General features: G+C 33.8%; 1 protein-coding gene across 6 annotated transcripts in view; it reads right to left on the bottom strand.

Moving 5' to 3' along the window:
- LOC144476512 (endoplasmic reticulum aminopeptidase 1) overlaps positions 1–23,892 on the bottom strand; it is a 37,464-nt gene that overhangs the window by 12,076 nt on the left and 1,496 nt on the right. Inside the window, exons 1-9 of one of the 6 annotated variants that reach the window (XM_078193568.1) lie at positions 19,946–20,069; positions 7,117–8,226; positions 5,268–5,417; positions 4,586–4,671; positions 3,114–3,210; positions 2,841–2,923; positions 2,399–2,604; positions 1,961–2,141; positions 873–1,098 (exon numbers count right to left, since the gene is read on the bottom strand). In XM_078193568.1, coding sequence (XP_078049694.1) covers positions 873–1,098; positions 1,961–2,141; positions 2,399–2,604; positions 2,841–2,923; positions 3,114–3,210; positions 4,586–4,671; positions 5,268–5,417; positions 7,117–7,156 — 1,069 coding nt within the window. In that variant the 5' untranslated portion in view covers positions 7,157–8,226; positions 19,946–20,069. Of the gene's footprint in view, positions 1–872; positions 1,099–1,960; positions 2,142–2,398; positions 2,605–2,840; positions 2,924–3,113; positions 3,211–4,585; positions 4,672–5,267; positions 5,418–7,116; positions 8,283–19,945; positions 20,928–23,892 lie in introns of those variants that run through there. The other 5 variants (XM_078193570.1, XM_078193569.1, XM_078193565.1 and 2 more) reach the window with 5 other exon arrangements.

Below are 23,892 nucleotides of genomic sequence, written 5' to 3'. Positions count from 1 at the left end.
GCATATTGTTCTCTTGGCGAGTCTATGGAATAAACTATAGTGGAATAATGGAATCATATGGAATCTTCAGTTCGATAATCTGTACGAATTTCAACTACAATCTTTTTAAATAAGTGTTCTGCTTCACGGATTTCTTATAACTCTATTGGATTTATAGATCAGTGGGATTGGTTCTTTTAGACGTTTTCCATTTCTATGGTGTTAAAAGTGTACTTTTATATCAACGCATCAATTTCTATGAAACAGCATATCTACTGTTATAAAAAAGTCTAATTCTTTCAAAATAGTAACAATATGCTATTATTTGCAGGGAAGCTCGTACGATTTGCGGCGTCTATGAGTATGTTGGCCTGTAAGGGAGGGTACTAGTGTTCTCATAATATGTACAAGAATAGCTGTATGCAAGGATACCGTGAAAGAGTTAACATTTTTCTGAAAACTAGAACAAAAATATAATACTACCTTACTTGTAGCTCGCGTAAAATCGTGAGTTTAATTATTTTTGTAAAATATAAATTATTTAATTATATTAACCCCTTGCGGTCCAAAGAGTTTCCTCCTTTCTACATCAGAATTTTCTATAATATTATATAATTCAGTCACGTTCCTCTGTGTGTATATACGATTATGTACCTTTACATGTCGTGTGATTTTAATACTGTACTTACGCCCACGTAATATTGTTACTATTCGTACGTACCATGTAATTATGACATTATTTTTACGCACCATTTAATTGTGACTTTATTTTTACGTACCACGTAATTGAGACATCATTCACAAATATCATATGAATCGATAAAATAACTAAGCATTAATGGACTAGTCATTGTCGAGTCTGGTCGACGGTTTATAGTATTTCTAGTACGTACCTTGCTTAGGTAATGGGTAATATACTCCGAAAAAAGATTCAAAGTAATCAATTGTACGAGCAGCAGTATTTACAGCATATTGCGCTTGTGGAAGCATCGCCTCCGCTGCGTAGACGCTTACAGAAACGTTTCTCTTCGTCAGCTCTGAGACTCGTTTGAAGTCGCACACCACGAAAGCCACTAAGTATGTAGACATTTCGACGGATTCTTGGAAGTCGTCGCGCAGCTAGGGACATCATTTTTTTCAAAAATATGCATATTAATAATATCGTTAATTTCACTTAGCGATATGTTATGTTCATTATTGATTACAAAGCTTTCTTTTCCAAAGATCTTTTAGTTCAGCATATTGTTTGAGATACATTTTTGATATAAAGATTTTTAAATATAGTAATTTCTAACTTCTCGTTAACATTTTCAAAATTGATATGCAACTTAATATTTGATAGACGGACTAATTCAAAAGGTGGAAGAATTGCCATAAAGTATAAAAATAATCTAGGATAACAACTTAGGTAAAAATCGCACGGGAAAAGAATTTTATTGGTGATAGTAGTATAGACTATATTTGAGCAAAAAATTTTCTGCGCTTATCAGTGAATTAACCACTGATCGCATTTCGATTTTATCGGGTCTTCTACGAAACGATAACAGCTGTTACAGAGTTCAATACATTTCAGGTACTTCTAGAAATAGATTCAGCATAAACATTTTCAAATGTAATTGAATACAAATTGTTCTTAACGTTAATTTAACAATTTCTATTCATTTCATTAAAAATTAGTGTTACGGCTTCTATTGATGTTATTTAAACTGATTGCAACGATTTCTGTTACTTTTATTTAAAATAGATCTAACGATTTCGATTAATTACAATATTAAGTCGATGCATATGAAATGTCCAATATTAGATCACGCTTTCAGTGATTATAATATATATTTAACAGTTCAAGTTCTGTAGCTATATAAAACACACGACACTTGTTTCTATTTTTTAGTAATCAATAAGAAAATTAACTTGAAGTTTTATGAAAATGATCTTAATGCTCATCAACCTATATTTTGCATTACATGGGTTTCATACTCACAAGTCCCGTTCCCATAAAAAATCCCGCTTCTTCAGTATTCATTACGGGCATGTTGCACAACGCAATGTGAAATCTATCCCTGAATATCGATATTTTAAATTTGGCTTTGAATTGTGGTTCGTCAAAGCATGGAAACGCTGAACGCGCGTACGTTGGTTCAAAATGCGTCGTGGCCAAATACCTGTAATTAAAAGTCATATTCAGAGCGTCGTTACATACGATATAATGATAGAGAATTTAAAACAACGACGTTGATAGTATATTAAATAATAACAACGAAGACACAAAATGAAACAGTAGATTAATATTTTAATTCGAACGTAAAATCGCTAATAATCAATCGTAATTATTGCAATCGTAAATAAAATTATTTAGAAGATGAACAAATATTTTATTATCTTGTAAACAACAGATTAACTATTAGAGTTTTATAGCGACCTCTTTTCTCCATCTGGGGTAACGTAGCTGCTAAGGTAGAACCCTTCGAGTTCACTCGTCAGCTTCGAGGTAAACCTTAAGTGCACCGAGTAGTTTCCCCTTTTCCGAAATTTACTTTCCTCGAGCTCCAAATAAAGCTGCTGATGTTTCGGATACTCCAGAAGCTTCGCGATTTTTAATTTATGGCCTTTACGATCTTGAACCATCTGCAAATTTTTACACTCTTTGAAGAGGGCTGATACCACGATAAACATTCCAAATATCAAGAATATATTTAAAGAGCTGATTGGTGTCTTTGAATGCGAAATATATATTGAATTTATATAAACAATAAGTGGAAAATCGTGAACAGAAGTTTGTTACAAATATTGCATCGATTTATTTGGAAGTTCCACAAATTCAAAGACGCCTTGTATAAAGCATTATTAGAGGAATGATTTACCTTTTCATTTATTGTCAAATTTTTACTATGGAAGACGATATAGTTGGTCTCTTTATCGACATGGAATTCGATTGTGACCTGTCCTGGAAACGAAAACGAACATAAGTTTCTTTGTCCGTATACTTTTCAGAATTTTTCGGAATTTAAATAATACAATTTTTTGAAAATTAACTTTCGATCCGGGAAACTTCTGCTTTTCTTTCGGTCAGCTAAGCATGAGTTTTATGCGTAATTCTCTTTCATAACAAAAGCGAAGGTACCAATATGACATACCTTTTACCTCTAATGTGGTAAGGTTTGGATGGATGGTAATGTTGTACCTAGTGGGATGGGCAAACTTTGGTAGTCTCACGTTATTCCAAGGGAACACCTACAACAATTCAAATCGAATAAAATTTTATAATAAAATTTCAAATATCATACATTTCAAACATACAATTTTCAAGCATCCTAAAATGCAAGTGTCTATGGAAACCATTAACAGACTGTGGATTTTATACATTTATGACAAAAATGAACAAATCAAATACAAAACTAAAAATACATTACTACATTATTACGATCGTTAAAAGAGTAAAGATAGTTAGAAAAGTAAAGATCAAGTTAAAGAGAAATAGGAAATTACAATTTGCACCAAGATCTAGTCAGTGCAGCTATACAAATGCATATCTCGCGGCTTGCATTCCGATAATACACTTCCCATGCATCCAAGAATAAACTATAACTAGCCAGTAGTCAGGTTTGCGCTCTGGATTATGGTCGCGTCTCGCAATTGATTTCCCGCCAAGATGTTTCACATTCATGTTCAGCTTTAGATGAAGACTCTCAAGCTTGAATACAACAAGTATCGTGCATATATATACGCTATGTGTACTTATTTGAACCGCTGTCACACGTTCTATATACTTTTCAGCGTCTGATTCCGTGAAAATTTATTCGTCAACGTCTAAGTGAAATACTAACCAAAAATTTCGTTGATTTGAAACGCGCCAATTAAAATTTAAATTAATTCGGTAAAATTTACAATTTTATATTTTCACGAGAGAATGTCAAGAATTTATCAATTTTTCATGCAAAAATAGCACGAGTAATATTAAACAATATATAAATTTAAAAATGTTGTAAATTTGTTCACCTTTTGCTTAAAAAGGTATATGTATAATAAATTTTTCATTATTTTGAAATATACCAAATACAATTTAGGTGACAATTTATATTTACAAGTCAGTGTCGCATGAAAATATCACAAAAAAGTCTTATTAAATTTTTGTGTAAAAAGAATACGAGTAGTACATTTTAATTTGATACAGATCAGCTTAAAATGCATCAATTAATTTAAATGTCAGAAAATATTAGCAACTTGAAATTCGTGCAAAATATGAAAATCTTATTAATTTTTGATGGAAAACGTATGAATAATAATTGTCACGTTACGATTACAGATGTAAATTAAATTTAAAACATCGAGCGATATTTAATGATGTTATATAGCATAAAATTTTCATATTAATGTGAGGATGTTAAATCTTTCCCATTTTTGGTTAAAGGACGAAATGAAACGGATATTACAATTGCGCAAGCTGCACCGAATTGCCTACAACAATTTCAGGTTTTTACGGCAACACATGATTTCAATTATCCTCGCATTATATCCCGACTATGTGCGAAAAGTATGTGCATACATCTTTTGCTCTACTTTAGGATTATGATCACACAGCCAACAAAACAAACATAAATGACTGTACCTCTCCATTAGTTGCAAGAGGCTCACTGCTTTTTTCATCGTCCTCGATTTCCAGGGTAGCTGGCTTTTTTCCAGCGCAAGGGCAGTCTGCAAAAATTAAACACGAGGATTCATTAAAAAGGAGAAACGACATTTACGGGACACCCGTCATAGAAATAGGCTAACTGGTTCCAAAAGAATTTTTTCATTTCCAACCATTTGCCGTGCCACATCAAGTCGGACTTAACATAAACGCTTCAAACAAAATGGAATAAATAAATATATGCACTACTTACTTCTTGTAATTTGAAACAAAATTTTAGTTTTTTTGTCACAAGTATTTCGATAGCAGTTTTTAATTTACTACCATCAATACGATTTTATTTTTAAAAACAACGAATTTAAAACTATTTTAATAAAACATTGAATTAATATATTTCATAAAGTTATGTACAAGTAAATTATTCGCTTGAAGAGGTTCATGAGATGTTAGAGACGTTTATTTTACTAGTTCAGATTTAATTATAATGATTATAAGCATTATTTCAGTATTATATTAACTGCAATAAATTTTGTTTGTGTTCTAAGTAATTATTAGCTTCAAAGAAAGTTTAATTATTAAAGTCGAAAAGCAAACTGCACGGCAAAGAGTTAGGTAATGGAATTATTAATATTTACAAATTAATCGGTAAACTCGATAATACCATTTTGTGGTCCCGCGAAGGCAATGATGAATGATATGGCGAAAAGTATCGCGAAAACGACGGTAGCTATGCAAAGAGCCCTTTTCTGCGAACACACGACCCCATTGTGCTCATAAATGCTACGTTTGTGCAATCCCGTGTTGCTATCTCCTGGAACAAAGGGTCTCCTGAAGAATGGTCAACGTGCGTCAGGCATGGAAATATTTTTAATAAGATCAAACAGACAATAAAACGTCGAGCAATTACAGACGATATATCTTAAAAGTATTTCAGGAAGCAAAATGAATTTAACGTGAAGGAACAGTGAATTTTATGTCCACCGACACAAGAAACGCGTCGAGTTTCATGATCTCGGCTACACACACTTGACACAGATTTTGTGACTGGCCGGTGGCAGGCCACGGCAACGTTAATGCAGTTCCTCGAAAACATTCGCGATTCTTTTATCCTTTTATCCAATGCGGAGCAAAGAACAATCGTCGGCTACAAATTCCAAGATACGCAGAGAAATGTCTTGCTGCACACTTTGTTAACAGTATAACTATTCGGTGCTACAATACACACCTAAATAAATAAACTCATTTTATAATTTCAGAAGTAACTTCTTAGTTTTGGTTTGTTTCGAAGGTTAAACCTTAATAATATGAATTTTAGATTTTGGGCAGTTTTAACATTCCATTGGAACAACTTGGTAGTAACTAGTTTACACTGAGAATGCAGTAATATTGAGATTATATACATGTACAAAATAAATTATGTTGTCTATTTTCGGAAACTTTTGTAACATCGATGACATTAAAATAATAAATTTAAATGGATGAATTTTAGCTTTTATGTATCTCCAGAGTCACGATATTGGTACTATCAAACAGGTCGAACTGACCTAATTGAGATTTCTCTCTTATAATTAAGAAAACTGTAAAGATGCTTTCCCGAAAAATTATTAAATCAATTTTTTTATTCGTGTCCATTTGAAATAATAAATTATTGTAATTTCCATTACCAAGATCTCATACGATCCTCAAAAATGTTTTACTATTTCACCTACTTTCGTCGTACATTTTAAATGGTCGAATAATTTTGTCACAATGACAACTAATTAACAGATATATTTTGCAATACAAATAGACGACAAGCATGAAGCATTTCCCGTATCTAGAATCAGAAAATGGGTGAGGAGCGTGCGAGGATTAAACCAGCTACTTCCAATTCCCGTTAAATCGATTGTTAAACAAAAACAATCTGAAATGAGGCATCGAGACATTCTGGCCATCAATATGGAGAGTCGTTTTTAAGATCCAGCAATCTTTTCGGAAAACAAACTGCACGGCTCTGCCACGTTGCAGCGTATTTCTCGGATCCATCTCACAACAACAATACACAAACGACATACATCATTTTTCCGAGTTCCCCCACCGACGGTGCAATCCTAGTAGGTCACCGTGTCAACAATAATATCACGCACACAACGGGAACAGGCGGGTTAGCGTGGTTGAATTTGAAAGATCAGAAGCTTCTCTCTTATTGATCGCACGCACGTGCTTCTCGTATAGTCGATTCGCAGCCCGGAAAGTCGTAAGTGGGCCACCTAGTCGACCGAATCCAGCGTAAAAGAAAAGCATCACGTGGCAGGAAAAAGAGGGAAACCCAGGAAACTCGAAACTCCAGCTCAGACCCGAGCAATAAAAATCAGGCAGAAAAAGCAAGGAGCACAGAATCAATGACACAGAAACGATAAGAGTATTAAAGGTGAAACTATCGAAGGAAGATTCAGCAGGAGCAAGACTGCTAAGAGGTGTATGTAGCCAGATTTAGGGGTAGATCGTCTGGATGGTCGACGAAGCCTCACCTGTCAGAAAGGCAACATCATCCACATCCTGCTCGCTCATCGCGAAACGATTCGGCGGTGGTCTCCGACGAACGATTTCTTTTACCTGACCGTCGTTCGTAGCATATAAGATTTTGATCAGGGGCTCTCTCTGTTCCGCCAGAATTTGGGCGGTCGTGTTCGTGGCTAGTTGGTTCGCCTGGTGGTTGGCTGTCGTCGACGACGAACTGTCGATCGTCGGGCTAGTGTGCCAAGGTCAGAGAATCGCCGCGTCGTCGGCCGGGCGACGTTACGGAGAGAGATATTCGGGGGTAACGTTTCGGGGGTTTCGCTCAGCCTCCGTTTCCTTGACCCGGTTTGGTACAGCGGGTTCGTTCAGCAGCCGATCGGCGGGATCGGGATCGGTTGTTCGGACTTGCAGGCTGCGGGAGCAGAGATCGGGGCCAGGAGCTGGAGCGGAATCGCGGGCTGAATCGCGGGCAGGATCTTGGGCAGAATCTTGGGCAGGATCACGAGCACAGGCACGAGCACTGGCACCAGCACAGACACGGGCACGGGCACGGGCACAGGTACGGGCACGGGCACGGTCACCAGCACGGTCACGAGCGCAGACAGGAGCCCGAGTACGAGCGCGAGTAACGAGACCGCGAGGACCCGCGACAACGTGACGACGCACGAGCTTACGAGGACACCGAACAGCTCGACAACGCCGGCAAGTCTATAAGCCACGACGTGCCTTGACATTTCATTGGCATTCAAGCGTGGATATAGCGACTGCGGAGTAGTTAGGCAGAAATGGCGACTTTCCAAACCCCGTTGGTAGCCTGTCGGTCTACGGGGGTGGTTTTACAGCCCTCGCCACACCGTACTTCGTTTCGCCTCGCCTTCCAGCGGAAGTGGCCCTCTCTCGCTCTGTGTGTCTTCACAGTGGCGCCATCCGTGATCCATCCCTCGGAGCGACAAATCTCGAGCTCGACTTGCCACCCCCGTTTCGATTTCGGGGTTGGTAAGAAGACTCTCTGCCCCGGTCGAGTCTCCCGACGTTATCTGAATCGACTGTTTCTTTTTTCAGAATTGTTCGCACGTTCGGTGTCGAAACCCAACTCCGAAAATTCCTACGCGAGCCAAGCGCTTCGATTTAATGAAACCAAAAATACACAGTTGAAACTAGACTGCGGACTTTTCGGCTGAAATGAGAAGGTGAAACACGAAACAGGAAAATTGTTGGCAGAATTTTAGAATCTCGACACGTTATTGTCGTTTGGCTAAGATTACTAAAACAGGAGATAACTATATATTTAATTCCTGTTTGCTACAATTTATGGGGGAACTCGTTATTTTGCGTGGAGATACGCAATCTACACTGCCTATCATAACTATAAAACCAATAAAAAAAGTCCCGTTTTTATACATTGTAGTTACTATATTAGTGAACGAAGTATGCCATATATTTGATGTTATGTCAACGTAAAAATGATATTTTTCTAAAAAAAGAAAAATTGTATCACGTAAAAACGGAAGAAATAGAAGAATAATAATTTATTCTTGATTAGTAACTATAAAACTAACACAATAGAACACTGTGTTATACAAAGTCCAACGCCAAAGACAATAAAATGAAATTATAACAATAGTTTAGAATCTCGTGGGTCTCTTTCTACTTTCAATGGATTCAAATATTTGATTTATGATGTTTTAATTAATATAGATTTGACCATCTATCCTCGAAAAACACCCTTTACAGACTTGGTTCTGTAGATATGAAACACTAACGAATGGGTGATTTGCTATTTTCCATTTCAGTGTAAATATAATCTGTTCTTCTAAAAAAATATATTATATCTGAATATGATTTCAAACACGACATACTTCATTATTCATTATTCTACTTCACATTCGTTAATACAATAACTCCTATCTATAAAAACTGAACAGTTTTGGAAGGTTTTATAGTTATGGACCGAAGTGTATTTATCACATTGGTTAGTTTTTTACTCTTTTACATTCGCAACATCCTAGTTATATTCAGATCGTTTGAATATATCACAAGGAATATAAATTTTAATAATTAATATAACCTTAATAATCAGTCAGAAATTAGTGTTACACGTATATGACCAACACGGTAATAAACTTATTAATTGAATATTCCTGTACTGAATCATGAATTTTAATCCTCGGATGACGATACTTGAGTACATTTCTACCGACAGTTTCAAATTCAAAATTTTTTGCAGCTAGATCATAGTGTTAGATATTTGCATTTACACCCATGAGATCAATATTATTATAAATCAATAACTTCAAGAATATGTATACACCAATTGATGTTTAAGGATTTGGTAAGGATGACTGCCATTACATTGTCTAAAGTAACCACATTGCGAGAGTAATGTGATTTTTAATAGAAACAGTTGTTTTTTATAGGTGACATATTTGAATATTTAAAATATATGTTTGGCTATGTTCCAAGATAACAGAGGATAATTTTTATGCACTTATTTTTGTCAAACGTTCCATTTAGAGTTGAATTTTTCAGTCGTTAGCTTCGAAAATTGATGACATATGTATTGCAATGAGTATATATATATATATATATATATATATATATATATATATATATATATATATATGTGTGTGTAGTGTGTAGTGTGATAACATATATGTTATGTATAAAAAGAGAATCAACATTGATCTGAAAAAAGTCGGTTCGAGAGTATCTATATAAATCAATACATAAGATTTGAATGGGCGTAGCCGTAGCTGTCACGAAACTGTCAAAAATATCCCCTTTGCGAGGATTAATTATAAATCTAAACTAGAAACAAAATTCTTATTATTACTATAATGGTTCTTATAATAAAATTAACATAACTATTAATTAGTTTTGCTTTTCTTGTATTCGAGTTCACAAGATCTATTAAAGCGTAACTTCCACATAGGTCTAACCACATTTTAGTCGTTAGCAACCATATCACGCGAGCACAATTAATTTAAACTATTAATTTAACTTGAATACTAAAATTTGGGAACTACAATTAATCCTGATATTTTTAAATTTATATGAATTAACGTCACAATGTTTATTAATACTCAGTCAATTAGTTGTCTTTTCAGTAACTTGAAAATTACCGTATAAATAATATGTTATATTTCCGAGATATTGAACCTTGTTATAGATCGTGGTACATATTTTTGGAAAACTTTCTAATTACCAGTCGTGGCAGTAAACGTAATTTTGTATTAGCTTGTATTAATCGATATTGAATATTACCTATTATACAGGGTGTCCCGGAAATCGTACTACAACCGGGCAGGGGGTGATTCTACATAAAAAAAGAAAAAAATATTTTGGTATAACATTTTTTCATCCGATGCTCAGTTTTCTTGATAATCGACTTCAAAGTTCGATCAACTTGTAAACGATTTCATACAATTTTCTACGACGAGCACCATTTCCAGGACACCCTGTATATTCGAGTGAATATTGTCTCTACAAACTAAGATGCTAAAAAATTAAAATATCACTAAGTTCAAAATTGATATTGCTGATATTATTACAAGAAATATCGTTTCGCGAAATACAAGCATAGAAGCGAATCAATTAAACGGCAAATCAATTAAATGGTATTCTACAGATATTATTGTTGAACGAAATCGAAGATAAATTGAACTCTCGCACGATAAGAAATTTACTAGTACATTCAATTTATTTTTAATAAATTAAATTGATTTTCCATAAAAACAATTTGAATAAAAGCATGTGAAAAATGCAATGTATACTATAATTTGGAGTAAGAATCAGAATTCCATAATTTACTAATAGAGAGATATAAGGGTGAACACACAATTTATGATCATTACGTAACACAATCGATTTAATTAGAAAGGAAGTAGTAAGTATACATTATTTTTTTCCATTTTCCATCAAATTTTAGTCATTGGCTAAAATTGAAAAAGAAACTTTTTGGGGGTAATACCTTGACAGTTACCAAAAAACACAAACATTAATGTTGCATATCGCTATCAGTAGCATTACTACTATTGATAAAATGGTGAAAAATTGTTTAACACTATCTTTACTAAAAAAGTCGAAAAACAGTTTTAAAAATTTGAATTTAATACTATTTTTACCGATGGCTTCAAAACACGCTTTTAAAAATTTGAATTTAGTACAACCTTGATAAAAAATGTTAAAATACAGCTTGTAAAGTATAAATTTGTACTATTTTTACTAAAAGGGTGGAAAGACAACCAAGAATTTCAATTAAAAATTATTATCTAAGTTTAATCTCCGAAATCATTTCACGAGTATACTTCTAATGATTATAAAAATAATTTGGTAAAAGTAGATAAAAACGGCGTTAAGTAAAAAATGCAATCGCTACTATTCTTAATTTAGTATACATCATGGGATGTGGTAAGTAACAACACCGATTGTACCGTAAAACGAATCGATTTCAAGGAACCTTGCGTACGAACACTTTTGTAGGTCACTATATAGCTTTGTCCCTTTTAATTTCCCCCTCGCATATGGGGTAGAAGGATATTCTCCTCACACCTTACTCATCGATTGCCTCCAGCAATCGACGACCGATGGGTAAGACACGAGCAGAATATGCATTCCGCGAGAATCGATCAGTAATTGAGATTTACGACCCTGCTTACCCGTTTAACTAGAGACCTACTATATTCGCTGACTAAGCACGCATGTTCTTCAAAAGTAGTGTACTACAGGTGGCCGTGACGTCATGATACACCGACACTTGACTTTTACTTTATCTATACTTCGGCTCTCATTCAACAAAGAAATGAAAAACACCGATGTTCGTTTTGAGAAATATTCTAGAAATCCCATTAAAAATTGACTTCAAGGACAAATTTTTACAATTTTATGCAGTCCATCAGACAGTGTACCTTTGACTACAACAGCTTTTTTATGCGGCCAAAAATCATATTTTTAATACGAATGCTTGAAAGATATTCGAAACAATGTAGTATGTAGATTTGTAATATGTAGATTTGTAATTACCCCCAGATAGTTATGTAAGCCTGGGGAACATAATTTGATAAATAAATTTCTATATCTGTAACTGTAAAGAAAAATCTTAACACTGTTTCAGTAAAATTAGGAAATAGCTGAACAAAGTGCATACTATTTACATAATGATTAATAAAAGTTTTATTAAAATATAATAAGTAATAACATGTGTTCTAATACATTTAATATTGTAAATATTGCACATAAAGTTATTTCGTATTTTTGTTGACACGATCTTAAAATTTACTACTTCCTACAGATCCGATCTGCATTCTTCGAAACAATTGAGTGAGAACGTTGCAAATCTACTGTGAGAATCTGTAATTAACAGCAAGAATTGGAACAGATTCAACACGTGCGACCAAAGGCGTCAAACGCCGAGAGTTCGGATTAGTGATTATGACGTGTCGTCGTCGAGAACCTTTAAGGAGGTTTCACTCCATGCTAGAACCAAGTGTGCTCGAAACCGATGGACTATTCGGAGAGTTCAACATTCTCGACGAACAATGACTTTTTGTTCGATTCTGACAATAGCGTCGAAGAACAGATGCATGGTCCATTTCCGTTTCGTGATTTGCCTGTTGTGCGAGAAGAAAACTTCGACCTTACGAAAGATTCCTTCGTGAAATTGATTCTTTCTTCCCTAGAGAGCTTTAGACATAGTTTTCCCACTTTCAAACTTTGTCATTTCTGTGAAATGTATTAAAAAATATATTTAAAATATATAAAAAAAAACAAAATATAATATAACGAAATATACGTTTCCTATTTATTAACGATGTTCACGTATGTGAATGTCTATTAAGATTCGTCTGACAAATAAGCGAATCATTATTTATCAAAATTCGTTAAGTAACGGTTTGTTGCACACTAACAGTGTTCATGCTTAGACCGTGTATTCAATTTTTTTCGTGAAATATATAACGTTTTATTTATTAAAATTATTTAATATTATAATAAATTAATTCCTTGGAAGCACCGTATCGATGTTTATTGTATTAATGAGGCATGAAAGTCTATTTCTCAATTAGATTTGCTAAAAGAAACCATGGAACTGGATCGCTCCATTTGTGGTACTAATAATAGATTTGCTACAATGCAACGGCCTAACTCCGAAGCTATTTACGTGTCACAGCTTTTGAAATATAGAATCGATGAATGGGTACAGAACTAATCAGCCAATTGCAAGCTCATTTCATTATTCAACTTCTTGTTCTGTGAGAATGCTTGGAAATGGCACATATAGAATTTTCACTCGATACACAATAATGACGTATAACGCTAAGAGTGCTATTAAAGAACAGCTTCGATGAAAATTTGTAACAAACATGTTACTTGAAAATTGATCCGAGCAAGGTTTAATACGAAAATGTTATTCGCACATCAATTTTGGTAAAAATTATAAGCAACATTATAAAAACCATCTTATTAAAACTATTAAAAGAAAAAATAAATTCTCACTGAACTTATTTTCCTTGTAATTAGTATAAACTATTATGATTTCGAACAAAGAACTATAGTTCAGAGGTGAGTTATCGGAGACAGGTATGTTGTTAGCTGTGGCTGGCAACGGATAATCGGTAAATTGATCGCGTCATGAATCAAGCCGCTATTGTTTTTGCGCGGCGATCAATCTTTATTGTGAGCGACCAATTACGTTTATGATACCGGATATTTGTCTCGTTGTTACTTACGCATCAAAATACGAGGCGTCTCAACGCATGCAATTATTAAAGACGTGCATTTTATTTTACAACTCTAATCGAGAAGCAACTTCCTATCTTATGGTACCTCTTGGGCGTACCACAATTCGATACGACGGGCGTGAAGCGAATGAAACGCGAGTCAATTCCGTCTCGATCGAGGCTGCAAAAATAACCCTAATCGACCGCTGCACGTGAACTCGAAGGTACTAAGCAAGAACTCCTCGATAAAGTAAAAATTCATAGAACAGAAATTTTATACTGCTTATTTAGTCTATACAGTAATAAAAGTGTCGTTTCACCTAGAAAGTGAAGTTTTACAATATCTTCAAACAGGAAACTCAAAAAACCATAGAGCTTTAGAGGCGTGTAAAGTTTTACTATAGCTAAGGGTTAAAATTAACTCCTAAAAGTTAAGTTTTATCATGAGTTTATTTTCTAACTTTTTCTGATTGTTATATGTAAATAATTCCATTGATCAATCTTTTATCATTCGATAGATCTGATTGGAAGAAATAACTTTTTTCATGGCACAGTTATCCAATTTTTCACTGTTCGCGAATTATCAAATGAAAATTAAAAATGATTGACATTGTCAATATTTAGTTCTGATCCTTTAGACTAAATCTGAGAAAATTTAAATTATGTAATGGACAGCTGAATATGCTTTAAGTATCCCAAAAATTGTTCTGAACTTCTTGATCGGTGATCGTCTCTTTAGTATACTACTGGTAAGTAGAAAAAGAGAGTCGATGTCAGACAACCTTTCGTATTCATACGTTTCGTGCGCAGAAAAGTGACAAAATATCGTATCAAATTATCGGTAATAAGAAGACTACAGATTTGATATATTTATAGTCATTGAGGTATATTTCTATACTATTCTAATTAAAGAAAGAAAGATACTCCTATCTGCCTTTAATTCGATGCAATTGATAAAGACAATTTTTATTTTGCATGAAGATCCGCGGCCTCTTAAGAAGTATTCAATGATTATATAAATAATTATAGTTGTGCAAATAATTTTTACCTTCGATAAGTACAAATCATTTTCCACTTGTCTTTGATAAAAATTAATTCAAAGGGCAGAAAAAGGGAGTTATTTACCAACTATATACGTATAGTTGAACAGAACGTAGAATATTTTTAAGTCTTGCAAAGCGACGAAGAAAGTTGCTATACGGGTATCTTGATGAGATTTAATGTTTTTGTTGTCAGCGGCTTTCCGTTATACAAAAGAAGCTCAGAATCGCCTGCAGAAAGGCAGTCTTCTAACAATGGGGTACATTTCTTGGCCCACTAGCCTACTTTAACCATCTATCCAACTAGTATTTTAGATCATCTTAAAAGAGTGCAGTTTTTCCTTGTGTTTCCTATCTCAATTAAGAAACACACAAAGGGGCAACTCGTTGTCTTACTTACGCGTCTCTTTGTTTCTACACAACCGCGAATTTATGTCCTCGTTTTTGTCGTGGAATTTCTATGGTTTTATGCACTTTTATGCCTACTTATGTTTTAGGTCACTTCGTGTTCCTCTTTAGCATTTCCAAACGCACGCCACCGGCAAATTAATGAGTTTTTTTTTAAATAAGAGCACTGTATCAAGAGAAAGCTTGATAATCACTTTCTGAATAATTATACCAAAAAGTTATTAAACTATGTTATATAAGATAACTTGAAGATTTTCTTTTTAATTTTATTTCATATATTGTGTTACAATTAATTCGAACTACAATTTTTACATTCTCGCCCTTGATTATGCTTTCCAATTTTGACAATTGATATTGTTTCAATAAAGATCAAATTAATGATCGAAAATGAAGGAAGCTCAAGTGTGAAAAAGTATATACGTACATTACAGTTTAAAATCGGTAAGAGAAAATTATTTTACTGAAGAATGTGGGTGTGTGAATTCTAAATGTAATTTTTATTGTATACTAAATATTTATGTTGATATCTATTATACGTTCCGAGATACTAAACACAGCATAATAGGATACTAGCTACCATAAATTTTAGTATTTCCGTGTCATAGAAGTAGCTTAAGTGACAGAATACAATATAAAGATATTCTTTTAGAATAGTGAAGTTAAAAATGTTATATGTAGAACATTCGATGTTTTATGTCTCATAGTTTTCTTATGACGAGCGCAGAAAGCACGAAAATATGTCTAGGTTTCTAAAATTTCTGTGCTACTTTTATACAGACCAATTTGAAATGTAATCAATATCGATAGAACAGGGGCGCTTATAAATGTCTGAACTTTTGAACTTGTGACCCCGCCGGGTCAAGTTAGGCTTATTTTCGTCTTTAGAAAGTTTATTTGGTTTGCAATATAAATTGTTCTAATATTCATGAGCGTCATGTCCGTCACTAAAGAAGGAAACCATATTTTTCCCGGTGGGTTTACACGTAAGCCTACGTGCGCCGCAAGACGATCAAAGTTTTAAGCAACGGCAAGATGTACGTTTGATTATCTTTGCCTCGAAATGTCGGATGACGCTGCCTGAAATCACGATTTTTTAAAAAGGAGAGCAACGTATCTTACGAGAAATAAATAAAGCTAGTACTTACACTGAAAAAATCAATTTTATTCTTAAACTCTATTAAGTTCGTTACTAATAATATTGCTATATTATAAAAAATAAATAAATGATCAAATGGTGTAAGATAATAAATAACATTGTATACGTACTGTGTAGATACATAAGGGTTATTGGAATTTTCAATTTAAAATATTCTTTTCTTCAAGCTTTCGGTTTAAAATATTGTAATAGAAAAGAAAAATTTTGTTCACGAAGAAATGTAACTTTTTTTCAAAATCATGTAAAAAATATGGAATGTGTTACTTCCTACGTTTTATTCGTTATCGTGCTGTTTTATGGTGTAATATATGTTTTATAGTATGAGAACCATAATATGAAGATACTACGATAGTAACAGGAAACGATGTAAAATAATAATAAAAATAGTCTCTCGTGATTGTAATTACGGTAATTACAATCGCGTTTGATAAAAACCCTCGAGAATGCAGATTCGTGTAGGAAGCGTAAGATTGAAATGGAGATTAATGGTAGGAAGAATTATTAAAATGTTAATACTGTACTGAAGGTGTTAGGTAGAACAAGTGTACAATACCGAGCTATCATCAGCTTGGAGTGACTCTTATCTGAAAAACCATTGATAGTAGCAGTTGTGTGGCACAAAAACTCGCGACATGATCGATAGTGGACACCGCCGCCATAAACTGTCACGCTTATGTAAACTAATGTTACGAGGGTTATTTACAAAGCGTAGTGGCACGTGATGAAACTCTGAACATAATTACTATGATACCGTCATAGAAAAATTACTGGGGCAAGTTATCGCAACCGATCTAACAACGATCTTAGGATTCCATTCTTCGGCATCTTTAATGGATCGAAAATATAAATTTCATGTTTAATTATATTTAATAAATTTAATAGCTTTTAAGAAACGTGGTAAGATAATATTTCTCTGCACCTGTGTGTTGTTACATTTGTTACATTACATTATATTAGTTGATTTTATTTCATTTCTAACCAAAACTTTATACTTATTTTTCAAGCAAATATTGCATAATTAGAATATTTGTATTCACTGTTATTTTATTGGTTAACTGAAAAGGATTTATGTAGAATTCAAAATTGTGTTCTCATTTGTGCAATATACACAATTGTAGTATTGCATATAATATATCAAAGGAACTAACGTAATATTTTTGTATCCGTTTAAGATTAACGTTGACCTTCTTATTAAATTAATAAAAATAGTCGGTGATTTGTAATAGTTGTTGGAAAATTGGAATTTAGCTCGGAAACTTGTAATTTTGGATCAAAAGAAACCCAAATCCCGCCAACTAAGGATTAATACGCTTTAGATATATTAAAAGGTGTAGAAAGCTCGTCAAAAGAGAACAAATTTTTAGAGAATTAATTATAAAGGATAATATTAATTTTAGAGCAAGTGTAACAATTTCTTATATATAGAATAATATCTAATTATCAAATCAATCTAAATAGTAGGAATATAAGGAATAAATGTTGTGACACATTTTTAAAGGATGATTGGATGTAATGAACACACGATTGTCCGCAGTTGATGTGTGATGATGTAAAAATGAGTTAGAAGGAACAAGGAAATAAGCGAAGGTAGTTGGGCCAAGGAAAAGCGAGAGTGAAAAGGTTTGGAGAAAGGGACGAGCCGAGGGTTACTGCGTAAAGTGGTGGGTGGTTTATGACTTCTAATTTTTACCTTTAGGCACGTAGCTGCAATTAAGGCGGAGATTTCAGGAGCTAAGAAGAAAAATGACACACTTGGCAACTTTTGATCATTAAACTGCGAGAATCTTCACGCGGGCACTAATATTGTGTTATACTGGATTATCATTATATTAACTGGAATTGTATAAACATTTCTTTCCTCCCCAAGTCCCGGCTCATTACATTCGCTTCAAACACTGCAAATTTTGTTCAGTGAAAAATTGCTAGAAACTTCGTACAATAAAATTAAAACTAGCATCATTATAAAATATTCAAACTTAGGATATTAAAAATAACATCGTACAATAATATTTAAATCGAATGTGTTTAAACTTAATAAAATCTAACAAAGATTTCAATATCGTCTATTAAATTTCACTAATTTTAAATTATATTTTAAGTTTAACATTTTATATTTTAATTTCAATCGAACTAAAAGGTTATACAATAGAGGGCTGTGCATTATTGATTATATAAGTTTTTTAGAAGTTACACTTCATTTTTCTGAAATTTATTGCATAAGCTAATCTAATAATAACTCTGACATATAGGGTGTTTCCCGCAGGCCCCATAAAAACTTTACCACTTTATTCATTTTTATAAGGCAAAAATATTGATGAATTATCGATTGTCTTTGTCAATGAAAGTTCGACATCGACGCCTATTTTGTAACCGGTCATTTTATCATATAGGCATGGTTCATATAAATAATAACAATAAATAACAATAATTCTTTCATTTCGGTAGTCCGAATATTAAGAAATTGCTTGTTACTTCACGTGGGCCGAGACTGAGACAATGTAAATCATTTATTGTGATTTTTGTATTAGAAATTCGTACATGTATGTCATCATGGTATGACTCCAATATCCAAAAACATGGAAAATATGAAAATAGGAATATTGATCCTTATGAATTTCGAAAATACTTATTGAAATTCATTATTAAAAAATGGGAGGAAACCGGAACTATTTTTGAAATAACTGAGGTGATCTAAAATACAGTACATTCTAGTGTGATATGTAACATTAATGAACTTTGATCTGTAATATCTTAAAATTTGGCTGTCAATCCAATTCAAGTTGCAGCAATTCATATCTTGATGTAAACTATCAATTGGTACAAAAATAAGAGCATAAATTCGAAAGCATTAACTAGGGCGAATAAAACCCTCATTTTTGGTTCAGTATTTTTCTCTACTTTTTAGAAATTCTCATAAAAACTCGTGATTAGCTTGAGGATCTTTAAAAGAAATGAAAGCTGTATGCATTAATTGCAAGAAGTGCAGTAGAATTTATTTCTTCATTCAACAATTTGAATAAGTTATAAAGAACGCGGTAGTATCTTTAACCCTAGAACAATCCCTTCTATTTTTTAACATTGTGGAGTTGCATTGTAATATCATAATATAATATAATATATTATAATATTTAATATATATTAAATATATTATATCATCATTAAATATTATATTATTATATACTATAGGTTATATAATATGTAACCTCAATGTTTTAATACTTATTCACACGTTCGCAGACGAACGAAAAATTTTACTTAGAAATTCTACGGTTAAATCGATCTAAAATTTCGTCTCTCTTGTATTTGATATATTCATTTCCGTCGTAATTGCATAAAGATCCACAGTCTACTCATGATTCGTGATCTCGACTGCTGACGATTGTTCAGCTGCCCTTATCGGATCAACTCCTCAGCCAATTAGACTGTCGGACACCTCGACGGGCGCTCGACTTCTTGTTTCGGTTGTGGAAGAGAGGAAGAGGCGCGTTTTCGCGAAGACAAGTGGACTTGAAGAACTCACCTAAGTTCGCCGGCACCTCGGTGGTGTTGGCGGTTCCGTTTTGCCCGGGACTACGGGAACTGGAGGTTCTGCCGAGAGGTTCCATGCGGATCGCTTCGCTGCTTTCTCGCGTCGACGTTCCCCCTGGCATTTTGCTTTTCTCCCTCTGGCTGGGTTTTTATCCGGCGAGCGTGTTGCAAGCGCGCGGCGGAAACTTCGAGGCGGAAGGCGCACGCTTCCTTGGCACTCTATTCCCCGTGACTCCCAGCGAATTACATTCTTCGACGTCGATGCTTCCGAAGAACGACACACTTTTCACTCCTTTTCTCTCATCGGTGTATCAACCGTGTGGGAAACTGTTGCGCTGCGTGTGACTCGCGTCCAATGCACTCCTCATTTTCGAAAACGCGCGGCCGGGTACATACTTTCATCGGCTCTATTTGCCAAGCTCATAGACGGATATCAAGGCGAGACGATCTAATATGTTACGTTGGTCCCCGTGCCTCTATACTCATAAATTATACGTCTATAATATTTATTTCTTATTAGGTGTATATATGTATATATATGTATATTTCTTTTCCTATGCACGTATGTATATTATATACTTTTTTATGCGCGTATGTATATATATACCTTTTATGTACGCATGTATATATATTTCGTATATGTATGTACGTATATATATATATATATATATAAATAGAAAAAGCCAAGCTCGTAGTATAAAATAACTTTCGTTGCGTAATTTACATAAATGGTACAAAAAAGTTAATGAAAAAAACGGTGCAGCGAAGCTGATGGCGAACAAGCTTCCGTTTATGCACCCGTTACGAAATGACGGAGTCCGGCAAATTCTATTCAGTGTAATGGCATTGGATAGTGCGTTATCGAGTTTCGAATATGGTAGTCTTGTAAATTGTAATTGATTTTTCTCCACTCCAGTTGTTAAAGGACCCTGTTGACGAATTCGTCGAACACGATGCGTCGTTCGAAAGTGCACCTGAAACAAATCATCGAGCAATTTACTGTGACTCTCAGAAGTTCAGTCATCAATTCGGTTCATCAATTTGGACCAGGATTTTTGTTGACTAGGAACTTTCAAACCTAATTATTGTATTGATTTAATCATTGTAAAATATTGTGCTAATTATTGTAAAACAATGATATAATTATTGTAAAACATTTCTTACGGTTTTTATCACAATAAGTTGCTCGAACGATGAAATTTATTTAACAATTTATTATGCACAAATTTGTATAATTTTAAAAGTAAATCAGAAATTTACAAATTCAACATTACTCGGATCTATTAATATGGTCTAATAATTTAAAGGTCAATGTAATTGTGAAGAATAAATTTCATCCGTAAATACTTTTGTGGAGCACTGCTAAATAGAATATGAATACGAGCGTGACTGTCAGTTTTCGAGAATAACAGATCTTACTGCAACAGTGACATCGTTTCTCCGGGATGTGGATCTTTATGTAATTTATGAGGTCTGCAAATGCATAAATAGAAGAACACCTGCGTTCGAAAACGTATAGCACATCTATTTTATTCTTGTTGTAAAGAAACATCAATTTTACGCAAAATATTCTATGAAAATAAATAGCCATAGTCTAATTATAACTTTTATCACTAGATTTATGTGCTCCCGACTTTAGCGTCACTGTTCAGGCGTGTCAGGTTACCAAAGTGTACAAATACGACACTCATTCGCCTACTTTTCAAGGAGGCCGATTGCTTATAGAGCAGAAGTTCGTGAAACGAGACTATCGCACCAATAAATCTATTCTAAATAAAATTGATTTTCGAAATATGTATTTGTCATTATCGAATCTTTAATACAGTGGTTTACGAAGATGCTATTAGTAAAATTAGAGAGCAATTAATATATAATAACATACAGAGATAATTAATTACAAGCTTGAGCAATAAATATTTCACTCAATCCACTTTACAGCGTTAATAACAAAGAAAATTCAAATCATGATAGCGATGCAATTAATAATAGAGAATAGAATTGTATTATTTAGATAATGATACACTGTTGACTATCTCGGTATTTGTTTTAAGCAAAAATAACCTGCAACGATCAGACACACCTTTTCTCAAGAATTATTTATTTATTTGAGAAGAAATATCTTTCAGAATACTCGTTCTAGTTGCGTATTTGCGTACAACATTTATAAATTCTCATTGATTTTATCGGACATATAATTATTCCGCCCCGTTACTACATATAATCAACCCGCGCGATGACACTGCACACGTTCCGATAGCACTCTACATAGTTTAATTTTATACCAACAACAAAGATGGTAATTATATTCACCTATATTTTCGCGAAGGTTTCTTACATCTCCTTATTCAGGCAGACCCTAATGCGTGTGCATAAACCATGCAAAAGTATTCATGCTATACATGCACGTACACTGTAGACGCATATATGTATGAGATTAGTATTACCGCGGAACTTTCGTTTTAAACGTAACGCTGCTCGAGAAACCACGCTAAAAGTTGTTGACGACAGCAAGAGGATTGTTGGAATTATGAACGGCCTTCTTTTTTTATTTCGGTGGCATTTAATTACGTATTTAATGAGACAATACCCGGTTGGTGCTTCAGGTGTTTCGATTTTATTAGCGATAGTTTTTATTCGTTATACAGTCAGTGACCCGGCAATAATTAATGCATGTATTTCCCTGATACATTAATAATTAATGTATGTATTTCCCTGAACACAGTATAGCATACCATGTATATGTTTTGTATACTATATACAAAAATGAGAATCGTTCATCTCGGATATAAATTGCAAGTATAGTTTTAAAAATATTCTAATCTTTATTATAAAATATTATTTTATTTTGATTAAGAATTTATGGATTGTAAAAAATAAATATTAGTTATTAGCTTTTTCATATGATGTATATATTTATTACATATACACAGCTAATAAAATTGTGAATTATTGCTACACAAGTGATCTAATCGGGGAAATATTTGACGTAATACTTCGATAAATTGGTTCTTTATAAAGCACAATTTATAAACGTAGAAAAACTAGCAAAATAGGAAGTTGTTAATGAATAGTAGATGTCTGGCGATTACTTCGACAACAGTGCATGACTGTCAGTTATGATTACGTGATCGAATTCTGTGCAATTTGGCTTATTGCGTCGAAGCGGTATAGTGGGCAGACTTTCAAACGAAAAATTTGTATTTTACAAAACTCGAAAAATTACCAATTACGGGCGACATTAACGAAATTTATATTATATATATTTTGGAAGTGGTTTAATAGCAGTTCGAACATTTTCTAAGAGAATCATTGCAAAATGCTACAAGAAAATTCTATTCACAAATTAAAAAAATACTTTTGTTTAAAATGAAATCTTTCGTTCATACATAAATTAAATAAAGTAAAAACAATTATTCGGTTTTGATAAAAGAATCGTTACCAATTTCCTCCATTGACGTACATGGCTGGATAAAAACATCAAATTACAATTTTTTGATTCTATAAGACAATTTTTGCTCTCGACACCGCCGCCAAATGGAATTCGATCAAATGAAATTCCACCGCGCCGATAGACAAACATCGAATTCTACAAATCACTCACAACTTCTGATCATTCGTTTCTACGTTCCGTCGACACGAACCTTCGAACTTGATCTCGTTCGATGAGCAACCCGACGAAATAAGCGAGAAGGGTGTACAACTTTCCCATCATTCCGCCGCGGTAGTAGGGTAACAGCATTCATGTGCGCGTGTGATGCACGAACATCGTGATAGAGCGTTGACCCTGCCCAGTCGGTCCGCGGTCGAGAAATCCCTCCAAACGAACAAATGCAGCTAAAAACACTTTCCTACTACCTTGGCAGAACACTTTCCGATTTGAAACATTCGTCGACATTCCCCAGAGAGATATCATTCGAACATTAAATACCGTTTGGCCAC

The sequence above is a fragment of the Augochlora pura genome, chromosome 10, assembly GCF_028453695.1.
Source record: "Augochlora pura isolate Apur16 chromosome 10, APUR_v2.2.1, whole genome shotgun sequence".
In the NCBI taxonomy this organism is placed as follows: Eukaryota; Metazoa; Arthropoda; class Insecta; order Hymenoptera; family Halictidae; genus Augochlora; species Augochlora pura.
The sequence above is the reverse complement of the archived record's forward strand: the minus strand, read 5'-3'. Positions and strand labels throughout refer to the sequence as shown.